The sequence below is a fragment of the Garra rufa genome, chromosome 2 (assembly GCF_049309525.1).
Source record: "Garra rufa chromosome 2, GarRuf1.0, whole genome shotgun sequence".
NCBI lineage: Eukaryota > Metazoa > Chordata > Actinopteri > Cypriniformes > Cyprinidae > Garra > Garra rufa.
The window spans coordinates 27,195,198-27,218,726 of record NC_133362.1 but is presented as its reverse complement, the minus strand read 5'-3'; the positions used below and the strand labels follow the sequence as shown (position 1 = coordinate 27,218,726).

General features: G+C 35.8%; 1 protein-coding gene across 5 annotated transcripts in view; it reads left to right on the top strand.

Moving 5' to 3' along the window:
- Positions 1-23,529, top strand: part of usp54a (ubiquitin specific peptidase 54a) — an 88,231-nt gene that overhangs the window by 40,981 nt on the left and 23,721 nt on the right. For all 5 annotated transcript variants that reach the window (XM_073834014.1, XM_073834015.1, XM_073834013.1 and 2 more), the window contains exons 3-9: positions 2,285-2,377; positions 14,726-14,860; positions 15,705-15,818; positions 16,058-16,140; positions 20,220-20,325; positions 21,954-22,100; positions 22,665-22,814. In XM_073834014.1, the coding sequence (XP_073690115.1) occupies positions 2,285-2,377; positions 14,726-14,860; positions 15,705-15,818; positions 16,058-16,140; positions 20,220-20,325; positions 21,954-22,100; positions 22,665-22,814 (828 nt within the window). The remainder of the gene's footprint in view (positions 1-2,284; positions 2,378-14,725; positions 14,861-15,704; positions 15,819-16,057; positions 16,141-20,219; positions 20,326-21,953; positions 22,101-22,664; positions 22,815-23,529) is intronic.

Sequence of the window (23,529 nt, the reverse complement as noted above, 5' to 3'; positions counted from 1 at the left end):
AATTGTGCATATATGGCAAAGCTTTCTTACTAATGTCACAAAGACTATAAAAAGCCATTCTTGCAATTTGCAGTTGCAAAATCTTGTTTATGATCAGCAGTTAGGTCATATTTTATTTAGCTGACAAGTTGACATTTAGAATCCACAAATGTCTCATAAAAACCAAGTGTTCAATTTTGCCAGGCATAAATATGCATACGCACAATTATAAAAAAGTAAGATATAATGCTAGCCCAAAAGGGCAAATGATTTTTCTGTCAACCTGTCCTGAAACACACATCTTTATGGGCTATTCTACAGAATTGGTTCAAAGTCAAAGTTGGAAACATCTTAGAAAATGTATCTTTTTCCACAAATTTTATATGTATGCAAATTGTATACTATCTAAGGTACACATTTCCAGTAATTGTGCAGGTAATTCTCATTGTATTTTCAGAAAGTTTTGGATTATTTTTCCTCTCCCCGAATTTGTCACTACCGAAACACAATAATATATAATTTAATGAAAGTTGATCATACTGATTTTAATATTAAGGAGTCATTAGTTTAAATATACCAAAGTCTGTCATAACATCTTAGTTGATAATTGAAAATGTTTTATATTTTTAAATCAAAAAGATATTTTTTTTTAAACAACAATGGAATAAAATGCAAAAAAAAATTCAAATTATGTTTTCATAAATTGAAATTTAAGGGTTAGGCTTCGGGACAGCCAACCTCCCAATTGAAAGTACCCATTAAATGATGATTTTTATATATTAAGCTTACTGATATTTTAAATATTACCATGGGTTTCAACAGATGATAGAATGATCTTAGTAAACATCTACGATTTGAATACTTAAATGCTTTTTAAATGTGTTTTTTGGTTGTGGGACAGCAGTTTGCACCAATTCTATAGAATGGCCCTTATATTTGAGCTCTGCTTGGCAAGACTTCAAGTAAAACCTGTTGATTTTCCTAAACAATTATTTCCTAAGACCATGTTTGCACTGCAAACAAAAATAGCGATTTACTGATTGTGATGAATACTCGTGATAAAGTTGTCAAACTCACACAGATCACACATTTTCATGCCCAAGGAAACAGCTTTTGTTTGACAAAAACAGCACTGCATTTCCTACATTTAATTCCCTCACAGTTCCACTTGCCATGCAAAGAGCGTCAACAGGAGGTCATACAGGGTGATTGTAATGGCGTGAGAGATCAATGCTGTTGACTACTATTAAGTTTTATTGCGCGGAGATACACGCAATGCCCCAACCGCAGTGAAACAGATGTTTTCTGCTTTGTGTCTCGGATTTGTGAAATTGATTCTGTCAGCACTATAGATTTTAAAAGGGTTTTCAGAGTAAACCAAATGGACAACTCTGCTTAAGACTTTTCCCTGGAACATAAGAAGGTCTTTTAAGCATTTTAGTTTACAGCCCAACTAACTTTTGAAGTTCATTGACAGGCTTTATCTCTATTAGAGTGATTAAGACATCTGTGAAGGTAAAGTTAGACAGCAGATTCATTTGGGTAACTGAGTTGTGTTTAAGTGGGACTGACAGCTCTCTCAATAATTCAGCATGCAAGCGTGTAGATGTGCCGGGCGAGCAGCGGGGCCATGGCACACAAAGTCCCCGCTCATGGCGGGCAGGTGGGGTCAGGTCAACCTCCGCAGCCTCCCAGGCACGGCCAGATGGGAGGTGTGCGTGATTGTGTGATTGTGTGTCTGTGTGTGCATGTGAGCTGCCCAGCAGGAAGTTAGCAGGTCTTTGTTTGTTCCGCTGACATTCCGCATCATCCTTCACCTGGAGAGGCATACATTCCTCAAGATGAAAGACTAAAGCTGGGAAACAAGCTCTGCTCCTCTGTTTCTTCAAACTCCTGGACGAAGCACACAGGCTTCTCAGATCTTTGACACCTGATAGGTGAGACATAATTGCTTCTCTCATGTGATTGGTTGAGATTGTCTTACGGGGTGTCAAGACGGCTGGATTTAAGAGAGAGTCTGTCAGTTTCAAATACAACTTTAGATGTCTTACCCTTCTGAGAGAGACACTTAAGAAGAGGTGGAAAGTCAACTGCAGGCGGTGCAGAGCAGCAAGTGCTTTTTGAGCCTGATGCATTTTTGATGACTAGAGCTTCTCAGGCGTTTTAGGAGGTGGGTTGAGTGTCTGATGCTTGTTTCAACCTTTTCTCAGCCTTTCAGAGGGCTCTCGTATCATGCACAGGCAGCATCGAAGATCAGAAGACGATGTAAACGTTTCTTTCGTCTAATTGCACATTTTTCTTATAGGTTCTCTGGCATCTGGATATCTTCCGGCGAAGTTTCCGGCAGCTCACCACACACAAGTGCATGGAGGACTCGTGCATCTTCTGCGCTCTGAAGGTACAACTCTGATCCCATCAGGTTTATTCATGATGCATTACATTTATGGAGCAGACCGGGTTTTCTGCTCCATTATAGCTTTTCTAATTCAGTAGTTTCCCTTTTTATATGAGGGCTAATGTGTTTCTGCCATCTGTATATGCTTTAAGATTCTGAAATGTTATCAAATATTGAATAGTGAACTTTATTGTAGTAGCTGAGAGATAACTGGGTTGATCCATTTAGGTTTTTTTTAACAGATATATTTAATTTTTTTTGTTTAAAGGCATAGCTCCCCCATAAATTTCACAAATTTCACACTTCTGTGGAACAAAAAAAACCTGAGACATTTCTCAAAATATCAGTAGTTAATAGTCACAAAAACTTGTTTTTTAATGTATAGTCTGCTTATATATGGCTCCATTTGGTAAATCTAACCCAAATCCATTACACTACTGTGCATCCAAAAGGATTAGTAACTTGTTTTATGTTTAGTTTCATAAGTTATTTAACTTCATGTAACAGCTATTTGTAGTCAGCTATTTAAAACAATGACTATAATTAACATTTAGTTACTAGAATGACTAGTTTACATGTCTAATTATTATTTAGGCCTAGTTCTAATTTGTCAAAAAGCCTAAAGGAAACCAGTTATGGATATCATTTGATACCAAAAAAAAAAAAAAAAAATTGTGCTGAATCACTTCTTTGTCATTTTGTCCACTTCCAGGCATTGGCAGATCATTATATGTGACCCTGGACCACAAAACCATCATAAGGGTCAATTTTAAAAAATTGAAATTTGTAGATCATCTGAAAGCTGAATAAATAAGCTTTCCATTAATGTACTGTTTGTTAGGAGAGGACAATATTTGTCCCCAGATTCAACCATTTGAAAATCTGGAATCTGAAGGTGCAAAAAAAAAAAAAAAATATTAAGAAAATCGCCTTTAAAGTTGTCCAAATGAAGTTCTTAGCAATGCATATTACTAATCAAAAAGTTCTGATGTACAGTATTTATGGTAGGAATATAAGTATTGGCATAAAAGAAAAATCAGTAATTTTGACCTGTACAATGTATTATTGGCTATTGCTACAAATATACCAGTGGTACTTAAGACTGGTTTTGTGGTCACATATGTATGTTTACATCCTCTGTATACTTCAAATATATGGTAAAGCATTAAAAGGAATTAATATGCATCCAAAAACTAACCATCACTGCGTGGCTAGCAGTGTTGCGTTTATGCAGCTATGTGCCATTTCTTTTTCCATCCCGTTTCTTTTCAGTCCCTCCCTTACTCTGAGTTTATATTAGATTCCTTCTAATGTTCAGGATTGCCATTGGCGCTTTCCATCAAAAGTTCAATAACTCAGCTGGAAATTAGAGATCTTTCTCCTGAGCCCTGTGCCAGCGCAGTAGGGGGCTGCCTGTCTGCTCTCACACACAGGACTGGGACAATATGTCTGTCAGCCTGTCCGCTCTCTCTCATGGGTCTGGTACTGCCTCTGTATTCAGCTGTCTGTGTCTTTCTGACTTTACTCCAGTATGTTTCACGGTCAGTGACATAAGTGCTGTGCCTTTCTTGTTTCCAACCTCTCAGAGTTTTCAGCCTTTAAAGTAAAGAAGTTAATCCTGTAATGACTCTGTTTACTGAGGAGTTTCCTAATTCAGCACAGAAGTCTTGTAGACAGGCAGGTCCTGCTTTACAGCATGGGAAATCTTAGATGTGTTCACATATACCAGGAGACACTTAATTATGCTGTGTTTAAATGTGGCTTAAGAGAGGGGAAAATGAGTTCTTTTAATAGGATAGTTTGTTTTTTAAATAAAGAAGATATTATTGGCTACATTAAAGCTAAAATGTTAAAACATTCATTTTTTCTCATCACATTTGAAAAAAAAATTTTAATCATAAAACTTTGCTTCTTTAAACTTTTAAATTATGTTTTGATCCTCAGCTGCCCTTGTGTACTATACAGTTCCACTGTATACTGTCAGCAAAAATGTTACCTTATCTAGGGCCCTATGAAATTTGTATTATTATTTTATAAGTTATAAGTTTTTTTCAAATGCCATTTTTTTCCATTTTAATTTTTCTTGATTCATTTTTTTTTCATTTTGATTTTTCAAAAATCTTTTTTAATGGTTTAAAAATGTAAAAAATATATTTACAAATAAGAATAAAAAAGCATGTCTAATTAATTGACATCATAAAAAATATACAATTTAACAGCAATTTATTTAAAGTTAAACAAAAATTTAAAATGTTAAGGCTCTATAATTTTTTTTTTCAATATTCTGTATTTCCCATTATTTTCTGAATTCAATTTTAATGGTTTCATTACATTTTTTATAATCAAAATCATTTCCAATTAATTGATTTTATGGAAAAACAAATATTTTAATTACCTTATGTAGGGGCCTGTGGAATCCATTTGAGTTTTAGTTTTATTTTTTCCAAATTCCATTTTTTTCCATTTAAATTTTTCTGGTTTTCTATTTTCTTCTAGACTTAAAAGTTTAACAAAAAATATGTTTTAAGGCCCTATAAAATATGTTTTACCCCTTAAATTCAGTTTTATTTTTATCAAATACTTTATTTTCTATTAATTTTCTGGATTCCATTTAAATGGTTTCATTAAATTTTAATAATCAAAAGCATCTCTAATTAATTGATTTTATTAAAATATATATATTAATTAGGGCTGTCAGAATTAACGCGTTAATAGGCTTTATGCCGAACGTCACATGACCAACCCCGGAAAACAGGTCTCATTGCTTCCGCTTGTCGGAGAACGTATTAATAGCCGTAATAAATAATGGCGATATCGACGGACTTTCAAGGTAATCAGTTAAACAAGCCAGCTGTTTATTGTGGACGTTTCATTCGATATTTATATATAAATGTTAGTGAAAAGAATAAAAATTTAAAACTTTTATATATCAATCCACATATGTGATGGACATTGGTTATGATCATTTTTAGTGTCTACTTTGAATGAATCTTGAGTAAATCATGTTCATATTTAAAGAGGGATATGCAAAACGCGTGAACCGGAAGCAACGAGACCTGTTTAGCAGAAAACGGAAGCCTGTTGGGCATGAAGCCTATTACGCGTTAACGCAAATTCATTTTAACGGCACTAATTTTATTAACGCGCGATTAATGCAGCACGCATTTTCTGTTTGACCCATTACCTAGCCCTTAGTTAAAGAAATGGATGCACAGTGTTGCCAACCTAGTGAAAAGTGTCTAGCAACAATACATAAATACATAATTGGTCAAACCTAATATAGTTTCTAAGGCTCTCTGGTTTTGCCGAACGAGCGCGAGGGCCCCAATGCGCATGCACCTCCCTCTCTTTATATCTGCGTCTGCTCTGTTCAGCGAGCGGCAGAGGAGCATGCTTTTTAGTTAAACCAGATATTATGTTGCTTCCAGTGCTTGAAGTGAGCCGGTACACAGGCACTACTGTATTTTTTTCCTTTTGTGTACTTGCACTTCTACCATTTTGAATGAATGCAAGCAGAGTGGGTCTACGTTAGGATTGGTGCTGTGGGGTTGATGCGTAAAGCCACATACGAGTATGCAAGCGAAAACGGCGTATTATATGCACGTCAAACACATGCATATCATATGCACGCCAAAGTTAATTTCAGCTTATTAATAGCACGCCAAATAGAAACAGAAAATCGTGCTACTAGTACGCATTTTCATGAGACCGGGCTCTCGAATCAGTACATTATAACCAAAACAATACCTTAAAAAAATAAAAGCAGCAGGTTTTTGCGATCACATAACTTTAAAAGGGTAAACTCCCTAAAAGTCAAAGTTTGAAAGCATTCAAACAGGAAGTTAAAAACAACGATAATAATGCATAGGATAGTGACTTGTCCAGATGCTGATAAATGATTCTTTATTTCATATTACTTTGGTTGTCTGATAACAGAAACACTAAAATATAACAATGGAAACATTTTTGTTGAGAACTTGGCTGCATCAAATGACAGTATGTGGGCACCGAGAGGCAAACAAGTGTAATTAAAGCTGCAAGCAGCGTTGACCGGGCCCTCGCCGTCTGGCAGTCGCCATCCCGATAGCATCAGGAAAACGGTGCCCAGTTGGCACATGCATTCACAATAACCCTTTGGACTAACCCTAACTGTCTCTCCTCCTGTCTGACTCTTTCTCTTACCACCCATCCCACCTCCTTACACTCAGCCACTTACCACACAAACACACAGAGTGCAGAGCAGAGTGAGATCAGATTTGTTTTTTAATTTTCTTTCATTCGTGGAGTTTTGTATAATTATGAAATGAACTGTGTTTAATCAGAATGAATAGTTATTTGTATGAAAAAAGTTTCAAAGAGTTAGGATGCTGCACTTTAAATATATAATAAATCATTGAAAATTGAAAATGGAAAATAAAATTCTAGGCACGCTATCTGCCTCAAAAACACAGGAAACAAATATTTGAATGTATTTTGTATTTTTATTTATTTGCCATGGCAACAGCATTTGATGCATCAGGGACGCCTTTACAGACTCTCATCGGCCGTGTTTTTACATCATTCTGATGAAGTTTGAAGAAAATCGAGTACAAATATATTGTTCGTTGTTCGTTCGTGTGTTAGTTCATTAACCAATGTTAACAAAAGAGACCCTATTTTAAATAGTTACCATGTTTTATGATCTACATCCATTTTTAAATATTATTTTAATGATCTATAAGCATCTGTGAAATAATTATAAACAAATATATTAAAAATAAATACATTAACTTAGTTGATGTATTTGTTTCTCATTCTTATTAAGTGAACTGAGCAGTATAGTGTCATACTTATAAGATTTTTTTATTCTATCAGTGAGATTGTATATATGTATATAAATCATATAATTTTTCCTTAAAAGATTAAAAAAAGATTTTAATGCTCTTTAAGCACCTATACAAAATAATTATGTAAAAGTACACTGACAGTACAGTCTATATCAACTGATTCTATGGATTATTTTCATTCTTATACACTGAGAATGAGCTAAATAGCATTAGAGGTCAAACGATTCCTTATCTTATGAGGACCTCTAGTGTTCATCCCTGGTATTAGAGCTTTAATCTGACAAATTTATGTGACACTTTTAATGTTTTTGGGGCCTCTGAGCATGATAACATTTTGAAACTACACGTATTTCCTAAGAATTTCTTGTTCTTTATATGTAAAAAGTTTTGATGAGTTAGAATAATGCAATTTAAAGATATATGAAAATAACTCTTCATCTTTTTTATTGTTACTTTCATAAATCACCACATCAACACCGTTCAAGATGTCCCAAAGCCGTTCACAATTTAACATCTTCAGTATCTTGGCATCATGTTGACAAAGTTTGGTGTGAACTGTCTGATTCTGCTATGAGTGATATGAATTTATTCACAGCTATATTTAAAAACACAGGAAACAAATGTTAAAGTTTGACATGTTGCCATGGCAACAGCATTTGATGTATCAAGGACCCCTTCACAGATTCTCATCGGCTGTGTTTTGATATTATTCTGATGAAGTTTGAAGCAAATTGAGTAAAATTAAGAGGTTGATTTAAAAGCGTTTTGCAAGCAACACACTTCCTGCTGCCAGTTGGTGGCGCTATAACTTTGACTCATAATAGTCACATCTCTGTGATCGGTATCATACGACGAACAAACTGCTTAAGTTTGGTCAAAATCAGATAAAGTGTGTCAAAATTATTAGACATTTCCTGTTTCTCATTTCTCGCCATAATTTGTCGCCCTGCCACGGCCAAACCGTTCGAGATAGCAAAAATCCCCTGGCAATTTTGCATTCCCAATATCTGTAGATCATGCTGACCGAGTTTGGTGGCCATCGGTGGAAAGGTCTAGGAGGAGTATTTCAAATTCCACAGCTTGATTTTTCCAAAAATCCATATTTAAATAAAAATAGCTGACTTCCTGTTGGTCGTAGCTAATGGGTGTAAATTAGAAAGTTGTCCGGCTTGATGAGTCCAATATATGTACCGAGTTTGGTGACTGTAGGACAAAGTAACCCCCCAAATTTTGTCAAAAGGTGGCGCTATGGAGCGCCTGCTCCACGCCCATTTATGGGCTTTTATCAGTGTTTAACTGTCATTAATACAGATGTGTGTGTTGAGTTTCATGAAATTCTAAGCATTTTAAGTGGCTCAAAAACACAAAAAACTAAAGTTAAAGTTTGACACGTTGCCATGGCAACATGATAAAAGTTATGGATAACGCCCTTCACAGATTCTTATCGGTCGTGTTTTGACATTATTGGGATGAAGTTTGAAGCAAATTGAGTAAAATTAAGAGGCTGAGTTTAAAGCGTTTCAAAAACGTCATGCTTTCTGCTGCCAGTTGGTGGCGCTATAACTTTGACTCATAATAGTCACATCTCTGTGATCGGCATCAGACGATGAACAAACTGCTGAAGTTTGGTCAAAATCAGACAAAGTATGTCAAAGTTATTAGGCACTTCCTGTTTCTCATTTCTCGCCATAAATTTGTCGCCCCGTCACGGTCAAACCGTTCGAGATATCAAAAATCCCCTGGCAATTTTGCGTCCCCAATGTCTTGAGATCATGCTGACCGAGTTTGGTGGCCATCGGTGGAAAGGCCTAGTAGGAGTATTTCAAATTCCATTGCATGCACTTTTTAGACATCCCTGAATAGCCGACTTCCTGTTTGGCGAAGCACGGACTATGAGTGTGAAATTTTTTCGGCCCGATGAGGTCTATATGTGTATGAATTTTGGTGACTGTAGGTCAACCGTTGTGCGCTCCAGAGCCCTTCAAAAGTCGCAATTTTTAACGCTGTGCCATGCCCCCCCCAGGTGACCCCCCCATGTCAAAGTCTGTCCGGCCCTGATGGCCGCAGGTTCCAATGTGTGTGCAAAGTTTCAAGAGTTTTCGTGTATGTTAAGGCCCCTGAAATCCCCCAAAACATTGAAAAAAAAAAAAAAAAAATAATAATAATAATAATAATTAAAGCTGCAAGCAGCGATGAACGGGCCCTCGCACCCGGGCTCACCGCCGACCGGTGGCTTTAGGAAAACGGCAAACGGTGGGCATTATGCTTTTAAAACAGTAAATGTAGGAAAAATAGATCAAAGTCACTTAAATGTGCCAAACCTCCTGCTGCCAGCTGGTGGCGCTATGCCTGTAACTGATTATTGACATGTAGATGTGTTCAGGCCAGCACTTTCATCAAACATATGAAGTCTGGTGCAGATTGACCTTGGTATGTTTAAGTTAGTGCAAGATATGATATATCCTGCTGTCAATAGGTGGCGCTATGATGATATCTGAATATTGGCCTTAAGATATCTTCAGGCCAGGACTCTTATCAAACATGTGAAGTTTGAGGCAGATTGGACATTTTATGGCTGAGTTATAACAACTTCTATGTCCATGACCAAACATCAAACTTTGTCAGGCCACCACGGACATGCCCTTCAACGAAAACTCAAGATCTTCGCAATTTAACATCACTTAAGCCTTTTTATTAGACTGACCGATTTTAGTGTTGATCTGTATAAATCTCTTGGAGGAGTTTGTTGTAGAGTACAGCATGACACTTCCTGTTGCCAGCAGGTGGCGCTATGACTATAACTGAATATGGGAATGTAGATGTCTTCAGGTCAGGAGTGTTATCACACATGTGAAGTTTGGGACAGATCGGACATTGTATGCCTGAGTTATAGGAACTTCCTTTTTCATGGCGAAACATCGAAATTTGCGAGACCGCTATGGACACGCCCTCCAATGAAAACTCTAGATCTTTGCAATTTACCGTCACAAAGTGCTTTAGATTACACTCAGCAAATTTGGCGTTAATCCGGATAAATCTCTAGGAGGAGTTCGTTCAAGTACGAGGCCTGAAAATGGCAAAAATGACAAAATTTGCTGAGAAAATTAAAAATAACCGACTTCCTGTTGGGTGTCAAATTTTGCTCCAAGAGGCTTTTTTATAGGTATTGGACCCTATTTTAAATAGTTACCATGTTTTATGGTCTACAAGCATTTTTAAATATTATTTTAATAGTCTATAAGCATCTGTGAAATAATTATAAACAAATATATTAAAAATAAATACATATTAACTTAGTTGATTTTTTGGCCTTTTTGTATTTGTTTCTCATTCTAATTAAGTGAACTGAGCAGTATAGTGTCATACTTATAAGATACTTTGTTCTATCAGTCAGAGTGTATATATGTATTTAAATCACATAATTTTTCCTTAAAAGATAAAAAAAAATTTTTAATGCTCTTTAAGCACCTATACAAAATAATTATGTAAAATTACACTGACAGTACAGTACATATCAATTGATTCTATGGATTATTGTCATTATTATACACTGACAATGAGCTAAATAGCATTAGAGGTCAAACGATTCCTTATCTTATGAGGACCTCTAGTGTTCATCCCTGGTATTAGAGCTTTAATCAGACGAATTTATTTGACACTTTTAATGTTTTTGGGGCCTCTCAGCATGATAACATTTTGAAACTACACGTATTTCCTAAGAATTTCTTGTTCTTTATATGTAAAAAGTTTTGATGAGTAAGAATAATGCAATTTAAAGATATATGAAAATAACTCTTCATCTTTTTTATTGTTACTTTCATAAATCACCACATCAACACCGTTCAAGATATCCCAAAGCCGTTCACAATATAGGGAACATTTTCCCTATATTCTGAGGATGATGATAAGAACATGTAATTCATGATGATAACAAAATGTTATTATTGCTTGCTTTACGTCCACCACTTCTGCTTAAATGTCATCGTTACCTATCTGTTCCATTTGTGTGTGGACATTGCTTTGCAGGTGACTCCTGTTATAAGACATCACTCTTAAGCGCTACATAACTAAGAATCAATTAGGAAAACGGTGCCCAGTTGGCACATGCATTCACAGTAACCCTCTGCCAGTTTGGATTTAAAGTTTACAGAAATGAAAGGGTTACATTTTTAAATCAACACACAGACAAATACACACTAAATATACAACTTTACCATCGAGTTTCATTTGTTAACATTGTTAACATGAACAATAATAAATAGCATTTATTAATGTTAATTAATATTAACCTAAAAAAGTACTCATATATTGTTTAAAGGTAAATTAGTATCTTTTAACATAGTGTATGTACTGTGAATTAACATGAACATGAACACAGTTCGTGTGGGTGTACAGCAATACACAATAAAGTGCTCAATAAACGCTTCATTCTTTCAAAATATCTTTAAAAATCAAGTTGGGTATTGTAATGGGGCGATATATAAATATAACTCATCTTAAAATGGTACAATTTTCAGATGTTTTGAACAGATAACAGCAAAGTTTGTTTTGTTGTCAAAGTTTGTCTTGAAATTGTTAGTGTTTTTTTTTATTGAATCAAAAATTTTAATTATGAAAATAAATGTCTATCAATGAAGATAAATCGCTCATGCTAAAAAGCTGTATTTTTCTTAATCTTTTGCTATGTGACTGAATAGGACAAGTTCATGGTACAGTTCAGTAAAAAATAAATAAAAAACAACAACTGCAATATACAAAGAATGAAAGAGTTCGTGACCCTTTATATTTTCTCAAAGATCAGACTCTCAAAGTTCAGACTTATTTATGCAGATTAAACTACAGCAATGTGCAATGTGCAAATTGCATCTTCCTCAAAGATGGTCTTAAGCAAAACAGCATGTTCCACTGGTCTCTCTCCCTTTCACCCCTCCCCCCTTCAGTCACTCTTAGTGTCAACACAGACTGTCAGCCCAGTGACAACAGTTTACTGATTTCTTTTTTTAATTTTCTTTAATTCATAGAAGCTTGAATAACTATGATATTACCAGCACTTGCTCATAATGATTAGATCTCTGTGTGAAAAAAGTTTTAAAGAGTTTGGATGCTGCACTTTAAAGATATAAAAAATTAGGGTTATGTTTTTTAAAAAATCACCACGTCAACACCGTTCAAGATATCCCAAATCCGCTCGCAATTTAACATCTTCAGAATCTTCTCTTCATGTTAAAAAAGTTTGGTGTGAATACCTTGTTATTCTTAGGAGTGTGAATTTGTTTACAGCCTGATTTTTCAAAAAATCCACATTCAAATCAAAATAGCCGGCTTCCTGTTGGTCTTAGCTAATGAGTTTGATTTAGAAAGTTGTCCAGATTGATGAGAACAATATATGTACAGAGTTTGGTGACTGTAGGAAAAACTAACCCCCCAACTTTTGTCAAAAGATGGCGCTATAGAGTGCCTGCTCCACGCCCATTTATGACCTTTTGCCAGTGTCTAACTATCATTAATATTGATGTGTGTGTTGAGTTTCATGAAATTCTAAACATGTTATCTGCTTCGAAAAGACAGGAATCTAATTTTAAAGTTTAACACGTTGCCATGGCAACAGCATTTGATTTATCATCGTACCCTTTACATATTCTTATCGGCCGTGTTTTGACATTATTTTGATGAAGTTTGAAGAAAATCAAGTAAAATTAAGAGGCTGATTTCAACGCATTTTGAAAATGACACGCTTCCTGCTACCAGTTGGTGGCGCTATAACTTTGACTCATAATAGTCACATTTATGGAATCGGCATCATACAACGAACAATCTGGTGAAGTTTCATCAGAATCAGGCAATGTGTGCAACAGTTATTAGACACTTCCTGTTTCTCATTTCTCGCCATAACTTTGTCGCCTTGCCACGGCCAAACCGTTCGAGATATCAAAAATCCCCTCGCAATTTAGCGTCCCCAATGTCTTGAGATCATGCTGACCGAGTTTGGTGACAATCGTATGGAAATCCTGGGAGGAGTACGTTAAATTCCAGAGCATGCGCTTTTTAAACAGCCCTAAATATCTCACTTCCTGTTGCGTTAAGAAAATGACATAGAGTACAAAAGTTGTTCAGCTCAATGAGTTCTATATGTGTACCGAGTTTCATATGTGTACGTTCAAGTATGTGTGCTATATGGCCCTAAAAATTCCAGGGGGCGCTGTAGAGTCCCCTTGCCACGCCCCGGTACCAGCCTCTGTGACGTCCTGATGGCCGCAGATTCCGACATGTGTGCAAATTTTCAAGAGTTTTTGAGCATGTTAAGACCCCCTTAAGTGCCCGGAAGGTTAACAAAAAATAAAAAAATAAAAAATAAGAATCCTTAGGAAAACAAGAGGGCCTTCGCCCATTCTGGGCTCGGGCCCTAATAATCCTTAGAAAAACAATAGGGCCTTCGCCCTTTTGGGCTCGGGCCCTAATAATACATAATAAATGTAGATTTTGCATGTTCAGAAGAAGTGAGCTGCTCTGTCCTGCAAATGATGTAAACAGGCTTGTGTAAGTAAATTGCTCAGTGCAAAGAAAGAGAAGTAATGGGAACCTGGTATTTCTATGTTCTTTTTTTCCATGTGTCCAATAGACATGAACAAGTTATTTGAAAAACATCTATGACCTTTGAAACATGTCTAGTCTTCATCTTCTATGTCGAGTTTGGTTTCACTAATAATAAACATGTATTTGCTTAAAGCATCCCTATTTGTCCATGCCAATGTTGATTAGAGTATTAAAAACTTTAAAAAGTATTAATTTAAGGTACATTTAGAACTCATAAAAATGTGCGATTAATCGCAAGTTAACTCATGACAACCATGCCAATAATCACGATTTAAAAAAAAAAAAAAAAAAAATCGATTGACAGCCCTAATATAAATATTATTTTAAGTATTTTTTTTCCCCAGAAATACTCTGTTATATATTTAAATTTTTCTGGTAAATAAATTCTGGTAAATAATTTCTCTGGTAAATATTCTTTAAGAATTGTGTTTTAATAATAATTTTATTATTAGTAAGTAAGCCATTAGTAAGTAATATATTTCTGTCACTGTTTCTTCAAGTTAAACCAAACTTTTATTTTGACTGTGTGTGTGTGTGTGTGTGTGTGTGTGTGTGTGGTAAATACACACAGAAATGCAGGATTCATATTTAAATAGTCTTTTTTTCAGCTTTTTATATTTACAAACACTAGTCCATATCATGATATGATTTAAGTGTACTGACCTACTTTTGATTTATTCATCCAAAATTTGCGACATTCCATGTTATACTATAAATTCCATACTTATCTACCCCTAAAATTTCGAATGGTAAAATGTGCCCTTATGGTACTACTATGAACCTTTTAGGGGTTAATATGTTGCGCTTTAATTGTACTACCCCAATAACCTACTGTTTACTGTTGTTTAAACATATGTTTTGGAAAGAAGTTGTGCGATGAGGTTATTGATGTTTTCTTTACCATTAATCGAGAGCTGTGGTTGTTTTTCAGAGCATCTTTGCGCAGTTCCAGTTCAGCAGCGAGAAGGTGCTGCCCTCTGATGCTCTCCGCTGTGCTCTGGCCAAAACCTTCCAGGATGAGCAGCGATTCCAGCTCGGCATTATGGATGACGCAGCTGAGTGCTTTGTAAGGGCTCTTGACTCTTCACCCTTGCCCTGTAGCTTTCCTCCCCCATAGAGAATTACTGATTTATTGCTCATGGTTTCCTCCATGTTCTTGCTTATTCCATACTCTTTAGTATGCTTTCACAAATTAGACTCTCTTTTCTATTTTCTGACAAAATTCTTGTTAACATTGTTAGCTCAGCTTTTGACATCTTGAGCCCACCAGTGCAAGTAAAAGGAAAATGTTTACTATCCTCTTGGCCCTGTATCTCTATCTATCCTTCCCTGACATTTCTGATTGCATGTCAGCTTTCGTGTCAGTTTCTATCTCTTGTCTAGTACAGAAATGTAAACCACATTGTTTAATGCTGCAATCTTTTGTAATCTCACAGACACACATCTCCGCCTATTTTGTACAGTTATTAATTTCCTCCTGATGGCTCATTTTAAAGGCCATAGCATCATAACATATAAGATAAAGAATGACTCCCTGTCTCTGCGTCTCTCGATTGCTGGTTTAGCAACATTGTACAATGTGCTGACCAGTAAGAACTGTGACCACAAACTGCAAATGTTCATTTTTTCCCCCCCTTAACCACTATTGTTGTCTGGCAATTATGCAAGAATGGAGACACTGGTGAAGGGCAGTTGCTTGGTGAACTTTCAACATCTCCAGCATCCTCAGCCATATCCCTTAGCCAAAAAAGCTGAGCATGCTGTTACTCATAGATTCAGTATGCACCCACTTGACAGTGAGAATCAATTATCATGAGCCATGCAGGACAGAAACATGCTGTTTCTTTTAAGTAGAATTTGGATTGAAGCACTCTGATTGTTCATAATTAAACAATAAGTCTCTCTCGCAGGAGAATATCCTCATGAGGATCCACTTTCACATCTCTGATGAGACCAAGGAGGACATCTGCACGGCCAAACACTGCATCCCTCATCAGAAGTTTGCAATGACACTGTTTGAGCAGGTGAAGTCTCTTTATTAACAAGTAGCAATCTTAAGGCACTAAGAAACATATTTGCAATGCATTTAAATCACATAATAGGGCATATTTTTGGATGCACAAAATATTATTTATTAATTGTTTATTTATAACAGTATATTATACATCAGGATTTGATTGGATCTTGGTCTAACCTGTCTATATTGTGCATGTTAGTAAATGACAGACTTATTTAACAGATATAGTTTTTTGTTCTCATTTAGTGTGTGTGCAGCAACTGTGGAGCCTCCTCAGACCCTTTGCCCTTCATTCAGATGGTCCACTACATCTCCACCACCTCTCTGTGGTGAGCAAAATCATCCCTGCAGCACATACACGCGCACAAACATGAGTGATGCTAAAGAATGAGGTCATTTCGAAAGCTGGGACCGAAAAGGGCCACGCTGTGCAAGCCACAGAAAACATCATGTCCTATACTCTTCTCCAGCTGAGCAAATGAGCTCTCTGCCACATCAAACACAGTGAAATCAATCAGAACAGAGAGAGAGAGATTCCCTGAATGGCCAAGTGCACATGGCAACAGACAGCTTAAATGTTACTCTAGGTCTCCTGGACAGCAGTGCCACTGCTTTTAATCATGGGTGATGAGTGGCCAGATACAAAGCCGAGCCTCACGTTAGATTGCAGCTCCACTTGAACCACTGCAGTCAAATCTTGTCAGCATCTGCTTTTAGAGCTGCGCATTTGCAGACGCAGTCTGGATTACTGCATTCAGCCTGCCAGTGCAGCAGATACTTAGCGTCGTGAACAAACAATCGTAAGCACAACAACGATGAAAGGACTTCATGAATTTTCCAGCATGCAGCTCTGTGATTAAGAAGGCTTTTTATGATAATAGCTGACATTGCAGTGGAGAAGCGCTTTCTTTTGCACAAGGACATTTACTCCCTGTGTCTTTGAACCTGAGTATTGTTGTTGTCCCACTGCAAGTATTACAACTAATGGATTGATAAATGAATACAATTAAAAAATAAAAGTTTAGCTAAGCAATATGTGACCCTGGACCACAAAACCAGTCATAAGGGTAAAAAAAAACAATATTTGATCAAGATACAACTATTTGAAAATCAGGAATCTGAGGGTGCAAATAAATCTAAATATTGAGAAAATCGCCTTTAAAGTTGTTTAAATTAAGTTCTTAGCAATGCATATTACTAAGAAAAAATTAAGTTTTGATATATTTTACAGTAGCAAATTTACTAAATATCTTCATGAAATATGATCTTTACTTAATATCCTAATGATTTTTGGCATAAAATAAATATTAATAATTTTGACTCATACAATGTATTGTTGGCTGTTGCATAAAAAATAAACCCATGCTATTTACAACTGGCTCTGTGGACCATGGTCACATGCTAAAGTATATCTCTGTTCTAAAACCCAGTGATTTACCTCACTGCCTATTCCCGACATAAAGTGTTAAGTGCAGTCTACATAGGCAAGATATTAGTTATACAAATAGTGCTGACTTAAATGATTTATAATGAAACACAAAAGGAATTATTCATTATTCTAATAAGAGTAAATATACTTAACACACAAATTTTAAGATGGTTTTAGTTGAATAGTTTTAAATACTATTAAAACATAGTAATAATGAATTTATATATTTATTGTCAATAATAATTATAATAATAAATATTAATTAAAAAACTGCTACATATATGTTTGCATTTGTACCTATATAGTTGTAAAAATATTTGTTCTATTTTTGTATTAAAAAATATTAAATATATAACTATAAAAATATCTTTATTCTGTGTTAGTTAGAATATATTTGCAAACAACATTTTTACTGAGCTTGTCTCTTTTTTACATAATTTTAACTAATTTGTCAAAACATAGTATCTGAGAAAGGCAGTAAACAGTAATTATGTTTCTTAAAGGAATAGTTCATCCAGTAATGAAAATTCCATCATTAATTACTCATCCTCATGTTGTTCCGATCCTGTAAGGCCTTCATCTTCGGAACACAAATTAAGATTTTATTTATGAAATCTGAGAGCTTTCTGACCTTCCATAGACAGCAATGTAACTGAAACAAGGACGTCATTAAAATAGTCCATGTGACATCAGTGGTTATTTCTGTTTTCTTAGCGCACAGAAAGTATTCTCATAGCTTTGTAAAATTACAATGGAACTACTGATGTCACATGGACTACTTTATCGATGTCCTTACTATCTTACTGGGTCTTGAATGTGGTAGTTGCATCACTGTCTATGCAAGGTCAGAAAGCTCTCTGATTTCATCAAGAATATCTTAATTTGTGTTCCAAAGATGAAGGTCTTACAGATTTGGAACAACATGAGGGTAAGTAATTAATGATAGAATTTTCATTTTTGTGTGAACTATCGCTTTAACTTTTGGAAAAGCCTTCATGATTTTTAGACCATTCTATAATATTATATCTGATGCAGTGTTAATTTTGACAGCAAATTCTGATTTAGTCTTAGTCTTAGTCTTTGGAATAATACACCATTTAGTTTTAGTCCTATTTTAGTCATGTGAAATCTTTTAGTCTTAGTCTAGTTTAGTTGACTAAATATCATAAGAGTTTTAGTCTTAGTTTAGTCTTAAGTCTTTTAGTCTTAGTCTAGTTTTAATAGAATAAATATTAGCAGATTTTTCTTCATAATTCACGTAATTGTAAGTACATTACAATATATGGAAGGATATAGAGAATACAGGCACATATCTAATTGTTGTAATAAAAAAACATTTATTTTATTAAATGTCAAAAACATGAGTTTTTTTTTTCACAAAAAATAACCATTAGACCTGCTCTCCCTGAACAATAGGCCTATATGTGACCCTGGACCACAAAACCAGTCATAAGGTTAAATTTTACAAAACTGAGATGTATACATCATATGAAATCTCAATAAATAAGCTTTTTATTGATGTATGGTTTGTTATGATAGGGCAATATTTGGCCGAGATACATCTATTTGAAAATCTGGAATCTGAGGGTGCAAATAAATCAAAATACTGAGAAAATCACCTTTAAAGTTGTCCAAATTAAGTACTTAACAATGCATATTACTAATCAGAAATTACATTTTGATATGTTTACAATAAGAATTTTACAAAAAATCGTCATGGAACATGATCTTTACTTAATTTACTAATGATTTTTGGCATGAAAGAAAAATCAATAATTTTGACCCATACAATGTATTTTTGGCTATTGCTACAAATATACCCCAGCGACTTAAGACTGGTTTTGTGGTCCAGGGTCACATATATGCTTCCTGAAAAAGATATGCATTGTCCCTGAATTATGTTCAAATTGGTGGTGTTTTTCCCAGCGATTTTTACTCCACATGGTTTAAAGACTCTCTTGTTGTCCTTGTTGTCATATGTGAAGTATGACCAGATGTCAATTCTTCGTTTTCGTCCTAGACCAAGCTCTGACACTTCTGTCTGTCTGTCTGTCTGTTCGTGAGACATACCGCTGCCCTCGGACTGCGTGCACAAAACGTTAGCGTGTTGCTAACGAGAATAGTCAACTTAAATTAACCAAAGCTTTGCAACCAAGTCTGGGTAACCAAGTATAAAGTATAAATAATATAATGTATAACAAACGTCCTCATAACTTGAAAACCGCTGCTTTTGAAAATGGCTTTGCCAACTTAGATCAACCTGCCCTCAAAAGATTCGCTCTGATTGGATTACCCCACAAAACAAAAGGGTAGTTCTTATTGGATCTCTTCTCCATTCGTCCCGCCCCAACATTTTCCTCTCGTTTTTATTCGTTGACTAAAGTGTCAATCAAATTTCGTCATCGTCTTCGTCATCATATCTGACTTTTTATTTCGTTTTTATTTAGTTTTCGTCTGTAAAAAATGTTCGTTGACGAATATTTTTCGTCATAGTCTTCGTCAACGAAATTAACACTGATCTGATGTAGTTTAATGTCAGTGGGAATAACTCTGTTTAAGAAATGGTTTGTATACATGCATTTTCACTCAGAGGAGCATGTCCAGGTAACACTGTGACATTGCCAATTGCTATTGCCATTGGCTGTCTCCCTGAGATCTGCCTGAGCTGCGATGTTGCTCCAGGCACGCAGTGTTGCAGTGTCTTTGAGGTGCAGTGACCTCTACTGCAACAATAAGATCAAACCGGTCTGGACAGTGACCTCCTAAACACCCTCCTGAATACAAAAAACACTGTACACAAACACACCGAATCACCTGTTTGGGTTCGTATCACAAATTCAATTATAATTTTTACATTCGTACATGTTAACTGAATCAAAGCCAACAAATACAAACACTTCACCCGTAATTACAGATAAGAGAGCTGCAGTGTATTGCTTGTGCTATCCTAATGTGTGACATGTGTTGGTTATGTTACAGTAACCAGGCAGTGCGGATGCTTGAGTGCCGCGAGAAGCCCACCCCAGACATGTTCGGAGAGCTGCTGAGGAACGCCAGCACTGTGGGAGACCTGCGCAACTGCCCGGTTAGCATTACCACACAGCGCCACACACTCAGCTCCATCAAATCAAGTGCTAATTAGGCATAATGAAGCCTGGGACCGTGTGTGTGTGTGTGTGTGTGTGTGTGTGGATGTGGCGCTTGTCTGAGTTTGAATAGGATTGTGGCCATTAAGTAATCGCTGGGTCAAAACAGGACGCAATCAGTGGAATGTTAATTTGTCTCACAGCCCTGAGGAGGACCAACTTCTTACGCAAAACACACACACTTGTTTTCATGGCAGATCAGGATTTCCTTGGATAAGGGATGACGGCTTATCACATTGCAAAAAATAATTTTCCTAATCAGTGTTTTTGTCCAGCTAAATATCTAAACATCCTTGAAACAAGATATATTTACAGACATGAGATGCACTACAGTCAGTAAGGTTTTTTTGGTAACACTTTACAATAAGGTGTCATATGTTAACATTAGTTAATGTATTAATTAACAAGAATGAACAATGAACAATACATTTATTGCAGTGTTTATTAATCTTTGTTAACATTAGTTTATAAAAATACAGTTGTTTACTGTTAATTTGTTAATTCAGTCCATTACCTAATGTTAACAAGCACAACTTTTGATTCTAATAATGCATTAGTAAATGTTAAAATTAACTAAAATGAATAAACACTGTAAAAGTATTGTTCATTCTTTGCTCATGTTAGCTGAAGTAGTTAACTTATGAACCTTATTGTAAAGTGTAACTGATTTTTTTTCCCTACTAAAAAAATAATACTTTCTCTCAAAGTGAGAGTAAAGATTTATAATCTTACAAAAGATTTCTGTTTCAAATAAATGTTGTTATTTTGAACTTTCTATTCAGACCAGAAAGATTATTTTTTTTAAAGATTATTTTGGTAAGAAATTGACAAAAATGACATGTCTAATGTTACAAAAGATTTTTGTTTCAAATTATTGCTGTATTTTTGAGTCCTGAAAAAAAGTATCATGGTTTCCACAAAATATAAAACAGCACAACTTTTCTTTTCTGGAAGGATCATGTGACACTAAAGAGTTATGGCTCCTGAAATTACAGCTTTGACATCACAGGAATAAATTACACTTTAAAATATGTTAAAATATTTTTCGCATTACTGTTTTCACTATATTTTGATCAAATAAATGCAGCATTAGTGAGCCTTCTATTCAAAGGGAAAACTATTTATATATTTTTTTTAACCTATTGTTCTCATTTTAAGCTTAAACCAAACTAAATTTTGACTTCTCTGATATTCATATAAGATATTCATATAATAATGAATGATTACAATTATTAGATATTATGGTTGGTGTGTCTGTTCACCAGTATTAATGGATGTAAACATGTTTTGAGATTTGACACTACAGGAAGATTGAAAGAACAATGTGTGTAGATCTGAAACAGACGTGTTATTTTGACCCTCAGACATGCTTCACATGCAACCTAAACACACACACACGCACAAAATATGGGTGTTCATCTGTGATTTATGATCTGTGTTAGGATGACTTTTAGACAGGGGGAATGGCAATTAATGCTAATGGTTAATGTAAATGAATATGTATATGTGAGAAAAGCTTCAGTATGAAAAAAGCAAATTTTTTCATCTCCCTTTTTCTCATCTACAGGGCAACTGTGGAGAGAAGCTCCGTATTCGACGTGTCCTAATGAACTCCCCAGAGATCATCACCATTGGCCTGGTGTGGGACTCAGACCACTCTGACTTGGCAGAAGACGTCATTCATAGCCTGGGCACCGTCCTACGGCTCGGAGATGTAAGACATGCTCACACAAATCACACAAACTACACTCAATTCCGCTGACATAAATCGGTTGATAGATGAACAAACCCACAAGTGAAAAACAGAAGCTTTTCACTGTTATACGTGGTGATAAAAGCATTCGCTCAAAACAGCAGTGCCACAACTCTGAGATCACTGTGATGCACATGGGAATTACAGGCAGAACTTGTCAAACTTGTTGCGTCAGTGACGGTGACTCACATAAAAGCAACTCTCTGCCACTGATTTCAGGCTCACTTAGGACTCAGGGGCGGGCACAGGTGTCCTAAGTGGGTTTGCATTTCACTAAGTAGTGGGTTCGTGTTTCAATGTGAAATGTAAACCATTTTAAAAGGCTCAAACAAATGATTATTTTAAACTGAAGTGCATCTGGAGATCAACAGTGGTGATTTGATAATCTCCATCTCAGATGTTTTTAATGCCATGGTCACTTAAAATAGGTCATCTTTGTAACGGTTTGTTTGTGTGGATCTACTTTTATGTGTGTATGTGTATGTATTTATGAGTAATTAGCGACCTTCTTCGTTTTACCCGTAGCTGTTCTACCGAGTGACAGAGGACAAGGCCAAACAGGCGGAGCTTTACCTGGTGGGCGTGGTTTGTTACTATGGCAAACACTACTCTACTTTCTTCTTCCAAACCAAAATCCGCAAGTGGATTTACTTCGATGACGCTCATGTGAAAGAGGTAATCATCTGGGCTTTGTGCAACCAGTGAATGTGAAAAATGCAGCCCTTAGCGTGCCAGTTTGCCAGGGTTGTTTGGAGGGCTTTATTTATACATGCCCTGATCTAATGTTCCTTGCTTGCTCTGTCCACGGGGAGTTTGTGTAGAATCATTAACTGGGATAGACCAATGTGTTGGCTCGTTATTTAGCAGTGCCCCACAGGCTCCCAGCATGTGGTGGGTGGGTGGGTGAATGTATGTGTGTGTTTGCTCCGTTAGTGCTTGCGTGCTGTTTTACATAATTCGACAGCTTGTTGACTCACCACTTAGGAGTCTGTGTTTGTGTGTTAATCTGTGTATGCAGGTAGGGCAGGGCGATATGGTCAAATTTTTATCACGATATAAATAGCAAAATTTGCGATAACGATATAACTGACGATATAATTGACGCTAGACAAAATACTTCAAAATTGCACGACTGCAAATAAAAGAAAAGAACGTGCTTTTACAGCTTTGTTGTAGACCAGTAAGTGCTTTTGCTTCAAATGGTGAAACAGGTTCGTGGTGTTTCCTCCCTTCGCCACGACGGACCGCTTGCATATTCAGTGTTTCCCCTAGGTTTCCAGCTTTCATTTATTTCAGTGAAAAAATAAGTCCAAACAATAGGGCTCTACAGTCTTTTGCCTTTTTTTTTTTTTTTTAAGAAATTTATTTTTCCTGATAATCAAATGAAAGC